The following is an 18522-nucleotide window of genomic DNA, read 5'->3' on the forward strand; positions in this document are numbered from 1 at the left end:
CCACGTTGAATGTCGACTCTAGAAGTTCTTTTTCCATAACTTTTTCCTCTAGGCCGAGCGATAAATGATAGGAGCTCTTTTTATAACTTTTTCCTGCGCAAGATATTTTCACTCACGAAAATATGAGTTAAACAAAATAAAGCAAATACTTCAATATTTTATAAATTATAAAAGACATTAGAACCTGCCAAAATTGAACTTAGGTTTGAACCTTCCTCCAAATAATATTTTATAATTTATAATTTAAAATTAAGAGTCATTAGAACCTAACAAAGTTGAACGTAGGTATGGCGCTTCCTGTGCAGGATATTTTTACTCACAAAAATATGAGTTAAACAAAATAAAGTAAATGCTTCAATATATTATAATTTATAAATTATAATCAGAAGTCATTGGAACCTGATAAGATTGAATGTACTGGACCTTCCTACACATGATATTTTTACTCAGAAAAATATGTGTTAAGTAAACACTTCAATATATTATAATTTATAAATTATAATAAAAAATCACTAGACTAGAACCTGATAAGGTTGAACGTAGGACTGAATCTTCCTGTCCAGGATATTTTTACTCACAAAAATATGAGTTAAACAAAATAAAGTAAATGCTTCAATATATTATATTTATAAATTATAATCAAAAGTCATTGGAATCGATAAGGTTGAACGTAAGTCTGGACCTTCCTGGTATTGATCCGAAGTAGCGATGTCGGGACCGAGCGCGCGTCTGGTTCCTTGTGGCTTCATGGGATGCCGCTTGGCCCCACGGTGGGCGTCAATTGTTTCGGTTAAATTGGTATGAGGGTCGATCGTCCTTCTTTGCTCTGCTCTCTTTTGATCATCCAATGCTCTCCGCAAACGTAATCCACTCCGATGGGTGGTTGACCTGCAGAAGACACTCTGAAGCTCAAGTCAGATATCTTTCATAAAGAGGTCTATATATTTTTATAATGATTAAGATGTCTTTACCTGGCCATTACCTTATATTTATAGGGCTTATGGCAATCAAGGTCATTAATTCATACTGATATGGTCATAGTGTATTAATTAGTCATTAATGACATCCATCTTTCCTGGCTCACAATCATTAAATTACCGTCGTTGTAGATGCCCTGACCCCTCTAGACAGTCGGCTACCCTGTATATTACAATATGATTTAATATGTTTATTAGTTTCAAACTTTCAAATCTCATAATTCTAATGTTATAATAATATGTTGTATAAGAGAACAAATTTGGTGATAAAAAACACAACACACATGTGAAATTTATAGAATCTTGTCCACTACATAGTAATTACTAGAATAAATTATTACAAATTTGGGGAGATTACAATACCAAAATTTATACAATAATTTCAAAAATTAGTTGACTAAATAAATTATATTTATGAAAATAATTAATTTAATGTTAATATCTGGTATTATCCTGATAGAAAATTGCCAACAAAATCATATCTAACGTATGTTGATTTGTTTGCAATATGGCAAAAGCTGATCATTGTAATAAGCTAATTTTGTTCACACAACCTGAAGTTACAGAAGGTGGACAAAAAGAAATTTATAAAGAACGTGTCTGCACCTTTTTTGCTAGTGTAAATGAAATGCATAATTATGTTCATTCTTTACACAATCTTCTATGGATTGAAAGAAAGATCTTGCTATTGTCAAAAGTAAGAAATACTATACACATTCCAAATATAGATCTTAACATGGCTATGGTGCCAAAATTTCCTCAAAATCCAAATCAATTCACATCCCTTGTTAATTCATGATGGTACTAGTGTTCATTGTTGACAATTCTAAATACGTTAAAAACTTATTCAAGTTCAACAATGCTCAAATTGATGGGACAGTTTCAATAAAAGTAATATATCGTAAAATATATATTTTGGAGATTTATCTAAAATGTTTGAGTGTACCACCAAGTGTGGCATAAGGCAAATGTATATCCAAAACGTTTTTTTTTTAAATTTTCCTTGTAAGAATAAAGTGAAATATTTTACCAATCCAGAAACAAAATTGGCGGTTTCCTAAATTGTTAAATATATTTTTATCATATATAGTTATGACTTTTACAAAGTGGTAGAAGATGTATGTTTGTTTGACTTGGACTAAACTCCACATTCATCTTATCTTTTTTGTTGAAAACTTGGATAGTGAAAACAATATAATATCATTCTATTTTAGTTTTATTGTTTTCCTCAGTCACTCCAAACCCATTGTACTAAAGTGTTGTATAAACCCAAAGCCTTTACGCGTAGACTCTTGAAGGAAGACAAATTGTCGGAATGAGGATAATTACTTTATTGTTAAAAGATGTATTGGAATTAAGTTGGAATATGGGTGATAAGGTTAATAATTATGTGGTTGTAGTAGCTTTGTAAACACAAAGCACGAGATCTGTTGATGGATCCAATGCAAGTTTGTGATAATGTGAGCATTATTGGCAAGACACAAGAGTCAAACATGAAACATGAATAAGTCACTTTTAAGCTGCTAATGCATGCAGTGCCAAATCAAACTCGTCTCACTTAGCGGCTATTATCTGAACAGGAATACCATCCAAACTCACCTCGTGCTTCACGATCGTATCAACAGGATTCAGTTATTTCATGGTTTTCTAACCTTCGATTTCATCTTTGACGCAATTTAGGATGTCTGTTTCATTATTTGATTAATAATTTAATGATTTTTAGTTATGGACGTGGTATAGTGCATCCACGAGCAGCCGCCATAGACACTGTCGATATCATAATAAGTTTGCGATGTGGGAAGTGATAGGGTACGAAATTTCCTCTAACAAGAGCACCATAGACCTAATTCATATCATATTATTTTAAAGTATATAAGCATGATTTAACGTTTGTGGGATGGTTGAAAACGGTAATAAAGTCGATCTTCTTCTTCTTCACAAGTTGCTGAGAAATGAAAACTGAAAACATGGAATCCAGCCTTTGGAATTAAATACCATAATGTCGTGTTACACATGGCATCCCATTATCAGCTCCTTAACCTGATTTTGTGTCAAACTTGTTGTCAAAATTGTGTCAAACTTTTGTTGTCCAAATAACATTTTCCTTTTTTTTTTACCCAAAAGTAAAGAAAGGTTTACCTTTTAATATTACTCGGGCTTACCTCGTGTAGATAAGAAATTCAAATGAAAACGTGAGTGATAGGTAGCAACTAGTCAAACATTATTTTGAAACGGAGAATATCACGTAAGTATGAAAATATTAATTGTTTTACTTTTTCCGTATTTTAGGCATAATCAGAAAATTAATATAAGTGAGATATTGGGTAGATGAGACCTTTCTTTTTCCCTCATCTTTCTCATTGTACTTTCTTTTTCTTTTTTTTTATTGAGCATCTCTTTTTTTTTTTTTTGTCTCTATTTTTGCACAATCAGATCGTATTAAAAATCACTTGGTATATAATTTGATATAGAGTAAATTTATTTTTTATCATTTAGATCTATCTTTGATGAATTTATTTTTCATATTAGTTAAAAATTGCGATTCTCTCTACTAATTCTCTTTTTTATTTATGTTTTTAGGGTTAGAATTATAGGTGACTGGATTTTGATAGTTTTAAGTTAAATTCATCTTTTACTTAGACTGTGAGTAAATGTTAAGAAAATTATCTTAGATGCATTACAGAAATAATAAATTTGTTATAACCATAAACTGTGTTAATTGTAGAATATTTTATTAAATTAAATTAAATTGAAGAGTTTTTGCTGAAGTGATTAACTTAAGGCATGTTTACATTAAAACTTTAGAATGTTAGGTTTGTTTGTCCATTGATATATTTCTTGGATTGAAAATTTGTTAATATTGAATTGTATTTTAACTTAAAATTGTTTGGTTTGAAATTATCAAAGCTTATTATACACTAGTAATTGCATATTATTTGTGTAATATATGTTCTTTTCCACTTTTAAAACTTCTTAAAATGTGTGCAACTGTTGTTTTGTTGGGAAATATTAGTAAAATTTTGTAAGCCAATAACTATTACGTTCTCAATATTTGATCAAGTTGGAGGATTTGTGATTTAAAACCAAGCATATTAGTTTTTATTGTTAAAAATTTCACACTGATTAGATAGATTTACATCATAAAAATGGTTGTAAAGCTCGTTTTACAAACTAATTTTGTAGGATTTAGATAACCTTAAATTCCATTTATTAAGATGATATCAAAGCTATATGAAACTTATATATATATATATATGTTGTTGAACCTATTCTGTCATGCGCTACATGAAAAAGATGTTAGGGATTTCAAATCGACTATAAATAAAATGAATATATATAAGTATGTGTAAAACTCACTTGTAGGATCAAATTAAACTTAAATTTACTTTTTAAAATTCAACCTCGTTTGATTCAAATAATAAAAATACATGTATTTACTGTGCATAAAAAATTTGAAATGCATACAAAACCAGGATAAAATAATTATGAAAAATGAAAAAAAACAAAGTTGTGCTAACTCGAGAACAATTAGGAAAAATTTTCACATATTTTTTATACATAACCATGCGCTTAAATGGATTTGTATGATTTCTAAATTATTATAACTACCAAAGAATATTATTTTTTATAAGTATTAACGTTTCAATAGTATGGAAATCACATTTTATAACAATTTCTTTATACTAGCTATAATCTATTCGCTATAATAATAAGTGATACGGTGGCGGAATTTAAATAAAATAACATTTTTTATACCATTTGTATTTATAATCAATATAGAAAAGTTCTAGTTAGACCCAGTATAAAAAGTAATTTCTTATGTTATTTTTTTTTGTAAACACATAAATAAAGGATTCTCAAAAAGTTCTTTCTCGTTTAAGGTTTCTTCTTAGAAACAGTACAATCAAATAGTTGATTTTACTCATTTCCTCACTGAACCTTTAGTTTTAGGTGATGTCACTGCGATTTTGAATTTAAAGTCGAAAATAATACATTTTAATTTTAATGTGTAGAATTAAAAGAAAAAGTTACCCAAATTTAAATGATTAAAAATATATTTAAGTGAAAAAAAAGTATAAAGTTCTACACTCATTTTTTTAAAAATAATTTATATATAATTATCAAATGAGTCTATTAAACTACGACCTTGAACAAGTTTGTTAAATATGAACTCTTTTAATTAGAAGGTTATCTGAATATGAATTAGTTAAGAATTTTCACGCTGTTGACCCATTACCTAACATTTGTGTAGCTTGTGAAAGCGCGGGAAAAGATGGACAAAGGTGAAGAAAGAAAATTACTTTTATTTATTGCCAATCATTACTCACATCCTCCCTTTTACCGAAACATCCTTTTATCTTTTTTTTTTCATTTTATGTTTTAATCAGTTTTCCAGATTGTGCTAAATTTGTAAACTAATTTTCAAAAATATTTTTTTAAGTTAAATATGAATTTAATCCTTAAATGTAAAAATGAATTTTATTTCAAAATTTTGATATAATTTAGTCATTAAATATAACTTTTTAATCCATTTTTGTAAAAAAAATTAATATATTAAAAAGTATTTTAAATTAACATTTGAGTTTTATATTATTTATTAGGTTTCGGTTTAAATATCAATCTAAAACATAGTTTAATATATAAAAAAAATTACACGATTGAGTTAAAATTTTATATTAATTTATTTTTAAAATTTAGATACAAAATGCGTCAAAACTTAAGACAATAGTAAATTTTAATTTCACAATAAAGTTGAAGCTCGAACCTAAATTTTTTAACACATTTAAGAAAATACTTTTAGTAAGCTCATTGTAAGATAGGAAAACGGTATACGAAGCCCAGCCCAAATGGCAAACGCGGCCCAACCTATGTATCTCCAAGTCCAGTCCAAAGAAAGTTCATATGTGTGTGTGTTTTTTCGTAATTTGAAAGTCGAAATATCCTGAAATAAAAACAGAATTTGTAGTATTACCTCATATATTTTGGATTTAGATAAGGTTATGAAATAATATCTTGGGACTGGTTCTAGCCAACGAACTCCAATGGCTACTCCACTGTCTACCGTTGTGGATGTGTACTTCACAGACACCAAAAGAACAAGATTGAGCGTCACAAACCCTTGTAGGCAAAAAGGCATTAGAAAATGTTTCATACACTGCTCCACTTCAAATTCTACTCCAGAGGCTCCTCCCACACCAGCTTCAGACAGCAAGAAGAAGAGCACTTCCTTATCCGACCAACTCGCACCCCTTGCCAACAAAACCCTATCCACTGTCGCAGGAGACCAATCCTATGCCTTTTCTAAGGGAAAATCCACTTGGGTCAACCCCACCAAAGCAAAGCGCAATGTGTTGTCCTCTGAGAGACAGAAGCGCGCTACTTACTCGTACAGTCCACAGTTGAAAGATTTGAAACGCTTTGTTCAAAAACTGAATGAGTGTGGTTCGTCTGAAGATGAATTCTTGCCTTCTTTGGAGGATATTCCACGCCCTCTTACTAGAGAAAACGTGTTGTTGATACTCAACACCTTGAAGCCATGGCAAAAGACTCGTCTTTTTCTGAATTGGATCAAGACCCAGAATTTGCTTCCCATGGAAACCATCTTCTACAATGTCACAATGAAGTCTTTGAGATTTGGGAAACAGTTTGCGCTGATAGAAGAACTTGCACACCAGATGATCGACACTGGGGTTCCGCTGGATAACATCACTTACTCCACCATCATCTCGTGTGCCAAGAAGTGTAACCTCTTTCACAAGGCTGTGCAGTGGTTTGAGATGATGTACAAGACTGGTTTGATGCCTGATGAGGTAACTTACTCTGCTATTTTAGATGTTTATGCTAGGTTAGGCAAGGTTGAAGAGGTGATAAGTTTGTATGAGAGAGGTAGAGCGAGTGGGTGGAAGCCTGATCCCATCACATTCTCTGTGCTGGGGAAGATGTTTGGGGAGGCTGGGGACTATGATGGCATTAGATATGTGTTTCAGGAGATGGAGTCTGTTGGGGTGCAGCCTAATTTGGTTGTGTATAATACCTTGCTGGAGGCAATGGGAAAGGCTGGCAAGCCTGGGTTCGCAAGGGGCCTGTTTGAAGAAATGATTGAGTCAGGGGTTGTACCGAACGAGAAGACTCTGACGGCGGTTATTAAGATATATGGAAAGGCCAGGTGGTCTAGAGATGCTTTGGAGTTGTGGCAACGAATGAAGGAAAATGACTGGCCTATGGATTTTATCTTGTATAATACATTGCTGAACATGTGTGCAGATGTTGGACTGGTGGAGGAAGCTGAAACTTTGTTCAGGGACATGAAGCAGTCTGCACATTGCAAGCCAGACAGTGGAGTTACACGGCAATGCTCAACATATACGGGAGTCAAGGAGATGTCGACAAGGCAATGAAATTGTTTGAAGAGATGTGCAAGTCGGGTGTTGAACTCAATGTGATGGGGTTTACTTGTTTGATTCAGTGCTTGGGAAGGGCTATGGAATTTGATGATTTGGTAAGAGTTTTTTATTCTTCAGTTGAGAGGGGCATTAAGCCAGATGATAGGCTATGTGGTTGCTTGCTATCTGTTGTGTCCCTTTCTCAGGGTAGCAAGGATGAGGAAAAAGTCCTTGCTTGTTTGCTGCAAGCTAACCCAAAATTGGTTGCCTTTATTCAGTTGATTGAAGATGAAAAAACTAGTTTTGAGACTGTCAAGGAAGAGTTCAAGGGTATAATGAACAGCGCAGTGGTTGAAGTAAGAAGACCCTTCTGTAACTGCTTGATTGACATATGTAGAAACAAAGATCTTCTAGAGAGAGCCCATGAGCTACTGTACTTGGGAACTTTGTATGGATTATACCCAAGTTTGCACCACAAAACTGATGAGGAATGGTGCTTGGACGTTAGATCATTATCAGTTGGTGCAGCACTAACAGCACTTGAAGAGTGGATGTGGACGCTCACCAAAATTGTTAAGCGGGAGGAGACACTACCAAAGTTATTCCTTGCCCAAACTGGTACTGGTGCTCATAAGTTTGCCCAAGGGCTCCATATTTCTTTTTCCTCTCATTTGAGGAAGCTAGCTGTGCCATTTAGGCAGAGTGAAGAAAAAGTTGGCTGTTTCAGTGCAACTAGAGAGGATTTAATCTCTTGGGTGCAATCGAACTCCACGGCAGCTGCTACAGCTACATAGATGATGGTAGCTCAAGTGACATTCATGTTGCACGGTATGGCTAAAACATAATACAATGATACTTTCAGGTCTACTTATCATCACTTGAAAGGCCAAGATATGAAGTCTTGAAGGCAGAGATGGGATGTATAATCTTCCGCTCATTTCTTACAATGTAAACACATCCTGAAATTTACTATTCTTTTTTTGTTTCCCTTCATTTTATATAACCCACCTTCAAGTCTGGGGAAGAGGCTGGATAGATGCTACCATGAATCTGTCATTATGAAAATTGTTTACAGTCCTGTCTCCCATGCTAAATGCCACTCATTACAATAAAATGCTGGAAATTCTAACAAGGCATATTCGAAGTTTAGATAATCTGTAGTGACATTTTCGTTGTATTAGATTTTATTCATTACAATTATTTAGTTTATTTAAAAAAAAAAATGCTATAAATTCATCTTTAAAAGTTATGGATGGATGAGATGTATTCACTTGACTATCTCATGTCAAATCCTGTTAGACTAAAATTGTCCTGATCCGAAGGTCAAGGAGTCTCTTAAGAAAAATAGAGGAATACTTCGTGCTTAATTCTTTACTAAAGACTCCTACAACAACTTTATAAAAATTGGACACGGCACTTTATAAATATTACTAACGTTTGTTGACTCCTCTATATCTTTCTTAACCAATATATGCTTCACACTCATTGAACTTTTTGGTCTGGAGAGAAATAGTTGCTGAATTTCGTACACTGCTATCATCCTCCCCCACGGTGAACAGAAAAAATAAATGCATCAACTGAGAATTTACTTCTTTCACTCTTTCAATTAGATATTTTAATATAATATTTCTTTTTCTTGTATATGTATGTATGTATATACTTCACTAATTTGCTTCAACTTACCCAAAAATTTCACTCAAGTTATTTCTTATCTTTATTGATGTTAGAATTCGTCATGTTTGCTTCCGAAAGAACCTTTTTGTACACAGATGCTGAAATACCGGACGAGTAATCCTTGAAACAACCGAATTTTTCGCCTTTAATTTACGAATGGCCATTTCCATTCTGCATTGTTTAATGCATTGCATTAGCCCCTAATTGAGAATAATCATTTTAATTGGCAACGGTGGAAATCCACTCTCCGTTACAGATCGTCATTTCTGACTAAGGACTGACTGGTCGAGTTCAATCAATACAATTGTATCCCCACCCATATATACCCATTTTCTTGGCTATCAGAAAGAAAAGAAGAATGAAAACTATTGGAAAGTGTCTTGGCTATCAAAATTTCTATAATTTATCATCTATACAGCTGCAAAAAAACGGGGGAGAGAGAATCGAGCTGCCAATGGAAAAAGAAGCAGCGGCTTCGCTTCTTTTTTTTAACTCATCAACAGAATTCACAAGGTCCATCTGCAATGCCTGTTCTTAGCTCATACCATTGCATTTAGCTTTCCTTAATTTTGGACAGAGCTATAGCGGTAGCTTTTTGCCAGTTAAATCTGAGATTCCTCAGTTGATAATTTTTAATGTCGCAAGATCGCGAAAAACACACCCAGACCAATGACAAATGGACCTGCTTTGAAACTTCAGCACTGGCTTCATGACACACACAGGTGTAAAAATGTCATCACATGTATAAGCCAACAAGTTGAAGGTCTCATTGTCTCACGGATATTTTCCTGACGATTTCCAGATTCTCCCTTCAAGTGAAATTACCATGACAGTAACATCATCGTGATACTTCCTCCGATCTCCTTGTGGTATATCAAGCAATTCATGAAAATCCATTCCTGCCACAAATCAATCCAAAATAACCTATAAATGGGGATTGTGTAGGCATAAGAATTGGCAAGTCAAAAGTTTCTACTAGAAATGAACATATTCCTTGCATCAATTATTTTCTTGTTTTAGCCATATTTATTGCATAATCTCCAACCCGGGCAGGTTGAAAAAAGAAAAAGACCCACCAGCATTAAACGTATTTCAAAATAAGTTTTACCCAAATTACAAGAAGGGTATTCACTAAAATAGCAGATAAACACGACAAGCGTCCTGAATTTAGAAGGCTATTCACTAAAATAATGCTTTCTGAAATTGGCTATATCAAACTCAGATTGCGCAAATAATTTAGGAGTCCACAGAAGTGATGGGTTTTAATGAAAGTCAAATATAAGACTATCAAAGAAACTGCCACCTTTCTAAAGAAGGACAATTACGAAGTAGGTGTTGTGCAAAACTACGAACTTTTAAAGCAGAAGAGTAGGCGTTCTAAGAAAGGAAAATATAAACAATCTCGCACTAAGACAACACATTTCTCTGAGGAACATAACATTTTAACAGAAAAGATTGAGAACAAGAGGTAATAAATAATAATTAATTAACTCCAACACCAAATTTTTGTCGGGGTTCAGATCCTTCAAACTGTACACTCTGCAAGGCATGGTGTTTTACTTCTTAAAATTTGTCATCGTCATCGTCATTAAAATTTAGCATGACCATACAAGACATGGCAAAAAAAGCTTTTAATTTACACATAAAAAAATAATTACTAATTAATACTCCACATTTGTGTCACTCGGCAAATTGCACATTTAACATGTTGAGCAAGACTGCAAAACAAGAAAGAGTCAGAAGATTCATTTACCAGCTTTCTTAGCTGCACGGAGAAGCACCTCTTCTATTAAATGTTGGGCTGGATCTCCTTCAGGAAATTTTTCCATGAAGCTCTCAACATGAGAAACCACTTCTTCATTGTTTAGATATTGATATAAACCATCAGATGAAAGGATCAGGAACTGATCTCTCTGGCATAATCTGTGGTGACGTAGTGAAGGAGAGCATGAAATATACGGAGCAGTGCCAATATATTCATTTCGAAACATCTCTAGTACCGCATCATTTAACTTCGGCTATGGAAAAAATCAATTCAGACAGTCATGTCAGAATACATTTATATTAAATTGAGAAGAATGTAGCAACCCTAAATAAGAAAAACAAGACGACTTATAATTTATCACGTAGATGTGCATCAACATGAGCAGCAGTATCACGAGCACAACAAATGTGGGTTTCATTACAACAAAAATGGGCTTCGTTACTTGGAAAACCAACGTGGTCTAATGTTGGTACCAACATTGTTCATCAGATGCTTTAGTACAATATTGAATTAGCAGTGTCAGCATGGTCTACCAACAATTGGCTTTATTCTTTGGCGGCTTATCATTCTATCAAATAGGAGTATATTGCGAGACTTAGGTCTATGCGTGTGTTGGGTATAATTAATGTAACCTCTTTGGCTTAGAGAGAAAAGGAAAGCGATCAATTCTCCTATGGCAACAATTCAACGCACCATATATTGTTGGACACTACAATTTACATCATAAAGTATCACAAACTTACATAATTTTTTTAAAGAAAACAATGAAAACAAAATTCTCAATTATTAACATGACAAGTTTTAATTTTGCCGTCTCATATTGAGATACACTTCTATTCTACAAAATAACTAATATAGTGGAAATTTTTGGCATTCCAAAAATCTATAATTAAAATACAAAAAGATCATGACCAATGAGATGCGAGTGCTAGTAAATAGAGTTAAAAGCACACATCAGAGAATCTATGGATACAAATATGCTCATGACTTCAAGCATCTATTTAGAGACTCGTTTATCTGTGCATATGCACTACTAACAAAGCTTACGTTCGTATAAGTGAAAGCATAACAGGTGAGGAGAGTTAATTTTGACAATATGGAGAACCATAAGATATTCTTAAGCACGCAAACACACTCGTTGACTAAACAAAGGATTATCTACTAAGGTAGATGAATAATAAATATTCGTCTGTTTTAAAAAAATAACAGAGTAAATCATCCCCCCGTCCATGATGCACGAACTATAAAAAAACAGCATTTATTATTTTCCTCCCGATGGAAGTAGAAAATGGTCCAGAAGCACACATAAAACATTGTATTAATAAAACAAAGCATTTTCAAGACACCTGTTTCAAAAATCCAGCCCCAAATGCTCTGGTGACCTTCAGGCGACCTTTGACTCTGTCATTGACTATACATTGGGTATCATCAGGATGCTCGTTTTTAATCCTAATGATTTCCTGCAAAACAACAAGCACCACTTTTCAGCCAACTCTTAAGCATATCACAAAATGACTAAAGAAAAGGGGGGGAAATATCAATAAATGCAACCATTAACAAAAGAATACCTTCTAGTATGTTCAACTACAACAAGAACAAAAAAATCAAAACTTCGTGAACATACAATAACTACTTAATACTGCATGTTACCAAATCTAGAACTTACTTCTTCAATGCTGGTGCTGTGGTCAGTAGAGAGTTGCAACGCCGCCAACCTCATTTGTTGAGCATTTTCACTTTGACCTAAACACAATGACTCCTCAACTATGCACTCAGCACCGGACACAACACCTCCCTTGCTTCCCGATTCAACAGTAGAATCGACATCCTTTGGTTCATAGTGTGCAACAATAGCCCTACTATCCCCAACATTCATCACATACACATCCTCATCCCTCATCAACACAACCAACAAACACGAACCCATTAAAGCAAGCTCCGGATTCGTATCCAGAAGCTTATCCGTCATATCCAAATACGCAACCTCCGAGACTTGAAGTGCCCGAGACAACGCACTCAAAACAAGTCCATGATCCACAGGACCCACCTTCCGCTTCCTCCCAGACGGCTTCTCCTTTTCCTTCTCCTCATTACCCAAATTCCACCCCCTCCTTTCACCCTCCTTCTGCTTCGATAACCCCTGCTTCAACTTCGACAGCAACAACCACCTCCTACTCACAGCAGACCCCGCATTGGCGTTGTTAACGCTCAACGCATCGTCCACGGAAAACGCAAACCTATCCGAACCAGAAAGGTCGAGTCCGTCCTCAGCGAGAAGCTCCCACAGTTTACGCCGTTTACTCTGCGTTCCTTCCACCACGGGATTACTCTCTTGCGGCAACGGTTGTTCGTCTTCCAGCTCCCAGAACAAGCCTTGTAGCTCGCTGTGAACGGCACGGTAGAGGTGCCCCATCAGAAACTCCGGCGCGTCTGGGCCATTGAAACCGTCGTAAATCCCAACATACAACCACCCTTGCTCCTCCGACACCACCACATGGACGCGATCCTCCCCAGCCTTTCCCAACGCCCACTGCACATTGCCCTCACCGCCCCTCGCCTCCGCCGCCGCCGCCTCCTTCTTCTCCGGCACCGGCACCACCCACGGCCTCTTCATCTCCGTGGCGTTCCGATTGAACGCCTTCCGGAATCCCGAAATCACCTTCTTCTTCCTGCTCTTCTTTCCGTAGAGCCCGCTGAGCGGCGCAGAGAAGGGAACGTCACCGCCGCCGCCGCCTTCGGCGGCGGGTAGAGGACCGGAGACGGCGTTGGCTTCGATTGGACCGGAGAGGAAGAAGCCGCTGACCTGGAAGGGCTCGCCGCCTCGGGGAACGGGCTGGAGCGGGAGCGCGGTAAACGAAGCCGTGCTTTCGAAGCCATTGACGATATTGCCCTTGGTGGTAGCTCCGACGCAATCGAGGGTGTCTTCGTCAAAGTGAATGACCGTAGTGGGGAGAGAGCTGTTGGCGCTGACGGAGGCCCCGGAAATGGCTTTGAAGCCGGTTTCATGGGATTCGGGTCGGGTTCGAGGCTCATGAGTGGGAGAGAAGCGGAGGGAGGTGGAGGGGCTGAGGAAGCGATCGGAGTGAGTAGGTGAGAGGAAGCGAGCGGAGGATCTGACGTAACAGAAGGAGTGCCCTAGGGTTTCGTCCAATGGGTCCGTGGCCTTGAATAGGACATGGTGGTCGGCCGGTTGGTTCCTCCCGTAGCACCAACAGAGGGTTGAAACTCCACTTCCCATCACATTTCCCTTCTCATTCACCTCTACTCTTTCTTCTTTCCCCACCCACCAATCCAACTCCAACAAATCAATCAATAATTAAATAAACAACAATAACCAAACGAGGAAGCTCAGTGAGGAAGAGCCCAGAGGGAAGAAACACCAAAATTTAAAGAAGATATTATTATTATAATAATATTTTATGTTTTTGGGTTAAGATTTCATTTCGAAATGGGAGGAGAGACAGCAGCCCTTTTATATGAGTAGAAAAATGGAAGATCTTTTGTCCTTTCTGCGCCTTTTTCAAATGTTTTTTCTTCTGTTTGCGTGTCAAGTTGTTGCCTTCGGTCTCATGTGAGTTGACGGTTAAGCTCATAAACATAGCTGTGTATCATCAATTACACTTCTTACGGTTATCTCATTTTTTATTTTTTTAATCTAAAATATCTCTCTTTCGTCTCTACACTCCCAATTTCTTTTTCTTCTTTTTAAGTCGTTTCAGATTACTCAATTAATTTATGTCTCTCAAACAGCGTTAAACACTTCAAACGGAACATTCAGGCACTACAAAAATACCAGTCAAACATTTTATCAGGAAACGGTAGACGATGGTGGATGAAGGGTTTGCGTGTTGCCCTTAATATATTAGTTTTAGGGTTTTGGTGGGAATTTTTTCTTTCACAAAAGTGGGATTGGCTTCAACTTTCAAGGCAACTTTCAAATCAGATCAAGGCCTCTTTTTAAACCAAACCACTTCCTTCCCGTTTCGTTAACCAAACACTTCTAATAGGCCAATATTATGTCCTCATGCAAGCTTTTTATCAGTCTTTTAATACATTATAAAAATTAAATGAAAATAATTAATATTTCTGATCTTATAAGAGAATCGGTTAACAAAAGAACCAACCATTTTAGTAATAATAATGGAACCGGTGAGATTTTAATTGAATAATCTGACACATGCTCCTTCTCAAAACTGAACTATTGTTCTAATTCTTGTGGCTCAAACCATGTGCCCATCTTTCTTAATTACATTTCTTTAATTTACTTTGTAAGAAATATTACAATCGGACCAAATAAAAAACATATATTTTTAATCCCATGTCTTGTTAGTCTTATTTTTAAATTAAATTTCATGTTTGGCAAACATCATCCCTGTATTTTAATTATTAAAAACAGCACCGGTTATCAAAACAAGACGTTGATTTCAATTCTAAAATAATCGCAATAATTTCATAAAATATTATTGTACATAGAGTTTACCCCAATGTGGGCATTGTATAAGACTGAAGGAACCGAGAAGCACGAGTTCCAGAAACAGTTTTGTGAGATATCTGCATCACAGAGTCGTTAAGGAAAATAATTATTGGTTTTTTTAGTGTGATACGAAAAAAATAAACAGCAAAATAAAGTTAATTAAAAAGAAACAATCTATAATTTGACTTCAAAAATGTCCCAATCCTTATGGGGTTGATTAAAAAAGTGTAAATACGTGTGTTTATACATCACTTTCATGCTGCAACGACAAATTTCTGATGCCGTATCGATCATGCAACATTTACAAAGAAAATATATAGACATATGTGATGAAGTCATTGTATTAGCTATTGAATTTTTAAACATGTCAAAGGTAGACCGAACACTGTTATGACTATTTCTCCCTTCTCAATACTGCATTCCGTTATATATAAAACAATTTATTCTCGTCATTTAACGTGTTGAATTTAAAATAATTTGACTAATTTCATATTTTAATGTTTTTAAATCATTGTTTTCAGACCTTATTCATAGTTCTATTCAAACCTTGTTATTAGTATTTCTTTTTTTTCGATTTATTATTATTATTATTATTATTATTATTATTATTATTATTATTATACGTTGCGTGGTTAATGACTTCAACTTGGGAATTAATCACGTTTTGAAGTTGGCGTGGATGAATTAATACACTAAGATGCAACATGCAAATTGATTTACGAAGAAATGTACGTTGACTCGGTTATGAAGTTGTTTGTAGATTATTTTTTTATAAATAGTTGTAGGCACCAAAAGGCTTACTCTTGTTTTAAGCATTTGTCGTTATTTTCTGTAAAAGGGATTATAGAATAGAAAATAAATTAAACGATGAGCATGGCAAGAAGATTCAAAATTGAAATGTTGCATTGCAAGGGTTTATATAATCCACACGAGAGGTTGACCAAACTGAATAATTGAATCACCAAATTATTAATTCAACAGGTACTACTAGAATTGGTAAACTTAATCGAAGAAATTGGTGAAGAAAAACTTTCTTTTTTAAGTTGAGGTTGGTAACGGTGAAGCGTGTTGTTTTATATGCGCGTAAGGTAGTATTTTTTTTATTGGATATTCAAATACTGGAATCGTGAATTAAACTACCCAAGTCGTATGGTTGGTAAATATTTGAATTACTTGAACACGTTAAGATTCAATCTATGTCTGTAAAGTTAAAAATACTTTTTAATTAGGAAGAGGCTGACTTTCATGTTATTTAACATTAAAACGTATTAGAGCGTATTAAATGTTAATTTTGAACATCTTTATTGTTGAAAAGATTCATGATAGATCCAGATTTTTCAACTTGAGAAAATTTTCTTATGCAATACAACAAGAAACGGCTAACCTGTGTTAAATATACATATAATTTTAGATTTTTAACTTTTAAGGCAAAAATTAGGATTTGTATTTGTACAGACCTTATTATATTTTTATCACCAAATTTTAAAAATAAATTAATATAATCATTTTAATTTAATTATGTCCTTCCTTTTATATATCAAAGTTTCTTATTTAATATTAAAACGGGATAATATTAAACTATGTAAATAACTCAAATAAAATGGTGTAAAGATCTCATATACTAACATAAAATACATTTGATATGTCAAAAAAACTTAATGTAACTGAATTTAAAAAATTATATTTTTTTAAGTTTGGGAACTAAAATGTATCAACTAGGGATGTCAATTTTACCCCGGATACGCGTATCTGCGTGTAAAATCCACGGCGGGTAGTTAAATTTAATTAAAAATAAAATAAAATTATATTTTATTAGGTTAAATTTAATTTATATTTAATTTAATTTATATTATATTATATATTTTTTTTGTAATTTTATTTAAATTTTATTTTAAAAATGTATTAAAATATTTTTTTTGCGGGTATCCGCGGGTATTTTTTAATCGGGCACCCGCGCGGGTAGCTTGTACAATTTTATCCGGCGGGTCGGGTTGCGGGTAGGCAATACTCGTGCCCGACCCGCCCCGTTGTCATCCCTAGTATCAATTTCCTAACCGAGACAAATTTTAATTTTTTTATTAAAGTACAACAACTAAAAACATATTTAACCCAAATTGAAAAAAAAAAACCACATTTTTAAATAGAGTTTATTTCAAACATAATTTAAATGAAAATAAAAAATGTAAGAACTTAGAAAATAAAATATTGGAGTTAATAGATGTTTTAAAATAATGAGACCGAGTATGATAAAATTAAAATAATTTGATAATATAAATAAAAAATTTTAAACTCGTTTCATTATCTAAAACACTCATCTTCTCACTAAAAACTCTTTCTCTTTAGTTCTCTACCTTTTTTCTATGAGTTATAACTCCTGAGTCATCTCTTGGATAATTAAAAGGTACCTAAACGACCATGACAACGAGATCCACGTTTCTATCCGATCAGTTTCTTCAATATAGCAGATAAGTTTTGACTCATTTTTTTTTTTCGTTCTTAATTATGATCATGCTTAATGATCTCTTGTCGCATGTGAGTTGTAATATCTTTTCCTAGTTTCTTGTTGATCAGAGGTTCTAAAGACTTTCTTTGATCTTTATTCGGTGTTTTGTATGTGTTGCTAGAATTCCTTGAGCTCTAAGCAAGGGTTCGACGTTTATAAAACTATGTTGCTTCAGTGCAAGGTAAAGGAAGCTAGTGTTTGTTTTTAAATTGAATTATAATGTATGAAATTGGAATTGTGAGTATGTATGTTGTTGCATATATGGTTGGTTGACTATCTATGAAATGCCTATTTTGATGTTAACTGTGTTTGATTGAAAATAATGAATGAATGAAGCTTGATTTCCCGTATGATTTTGTGTGAACTGGAGAGATTGTGTGAAAGTAATTGGTATGATGACAATGGTGTGAATCTTGGTTATAATGCAAAAAAGAAAAGGCATAAGTACACTTATAAGTCCATTGGTAGTCTAAATTAGAGGTCTAAGAGGTGATGTTCTGAAATCTTAGTCTAAAGTTATAAATTGTGGTTTATGACAGTTTATATGGTCCTTAGTAACTTATTTATAATGAGAATCAATTGATATGTAGTGTAAGATGGAATTATAGTCATTATAGTGTCTTTGCAATGTTGTTTCAAAGGTAGTTTAAATGTTTTGATAAGTGAAAATCTAAAGGAAACAAGTCTTATGTAAAACTGAATGTTTAGAGTTGTCTTTAGGTGATTTAAAATTGTTTTGAACTTTA

The 18522-nt window shown here is 34.3% G+C and overlaps 2 protein-coding genes across 2 annotated transcripts; one reads left to right on the forward strand and one right to left on the reverse strand.

Annotated features, from left to right (window-relative positions):
* Window positions 1-5961: 5961 nt before the first annotated feature.
* Window positions 5962-8496, forward strand: LOC124836356 (pentatricopeptide repeat-containing protein At5g46580, chloroplastic). The gene is given in 2 exon segments (XM_047311509.2): window positions 5962-7310; window positions 7313-8496. Coding segments are annotated over 2 exon segments (2133 nt in total). The 5' UTR covers window positions 5962-6019; the 3' UTR covers window positions 8155-8496.
* Window positions 8497-9238: 742 nt separating this feature from the next.
* On the reverse strand, window positions 9239-14265 carry LOC124836346 (protein phosphatase 2C 29). Its single transcript, XM_047311497.2, has 4 exons — window positions 12466-14265; window positions 12146-12259; window positions 10788-11052; window positions 9239-9933 (listed from the first exon to the last, which is right to left on the reverse strand). Exons 1-4 carry the CDS (start codon window positions 14035-14037, stop codon window positions 9809-9811), a joined length of 2076 nt encoding a protein of 691 aa, XP_047167453.1. The 5' UTR covers window positions 14038-14265; the 3' UTR covers window positions 9239-9808.
* Between the last annotated feature and the right edge of the window lie 4257 nt (window positions 14266-18522).

This window comes from Vigna umbellata, unplaced genomic scaffold (genome assembly GCF_029865625.1).
Source record: "Vigna umbellata cultivar VRB3 unplaced genomic scaffold, Vumbellata_1.0 scaffold_562, whole genome shotgun sequence".
Taxonomy (NCBI): Eukaryota; Viridiplantae; Streptophyta; class Magnoliopsida; order Fabales; family Fabaceae; genus Vigna; species Vigna umbellata.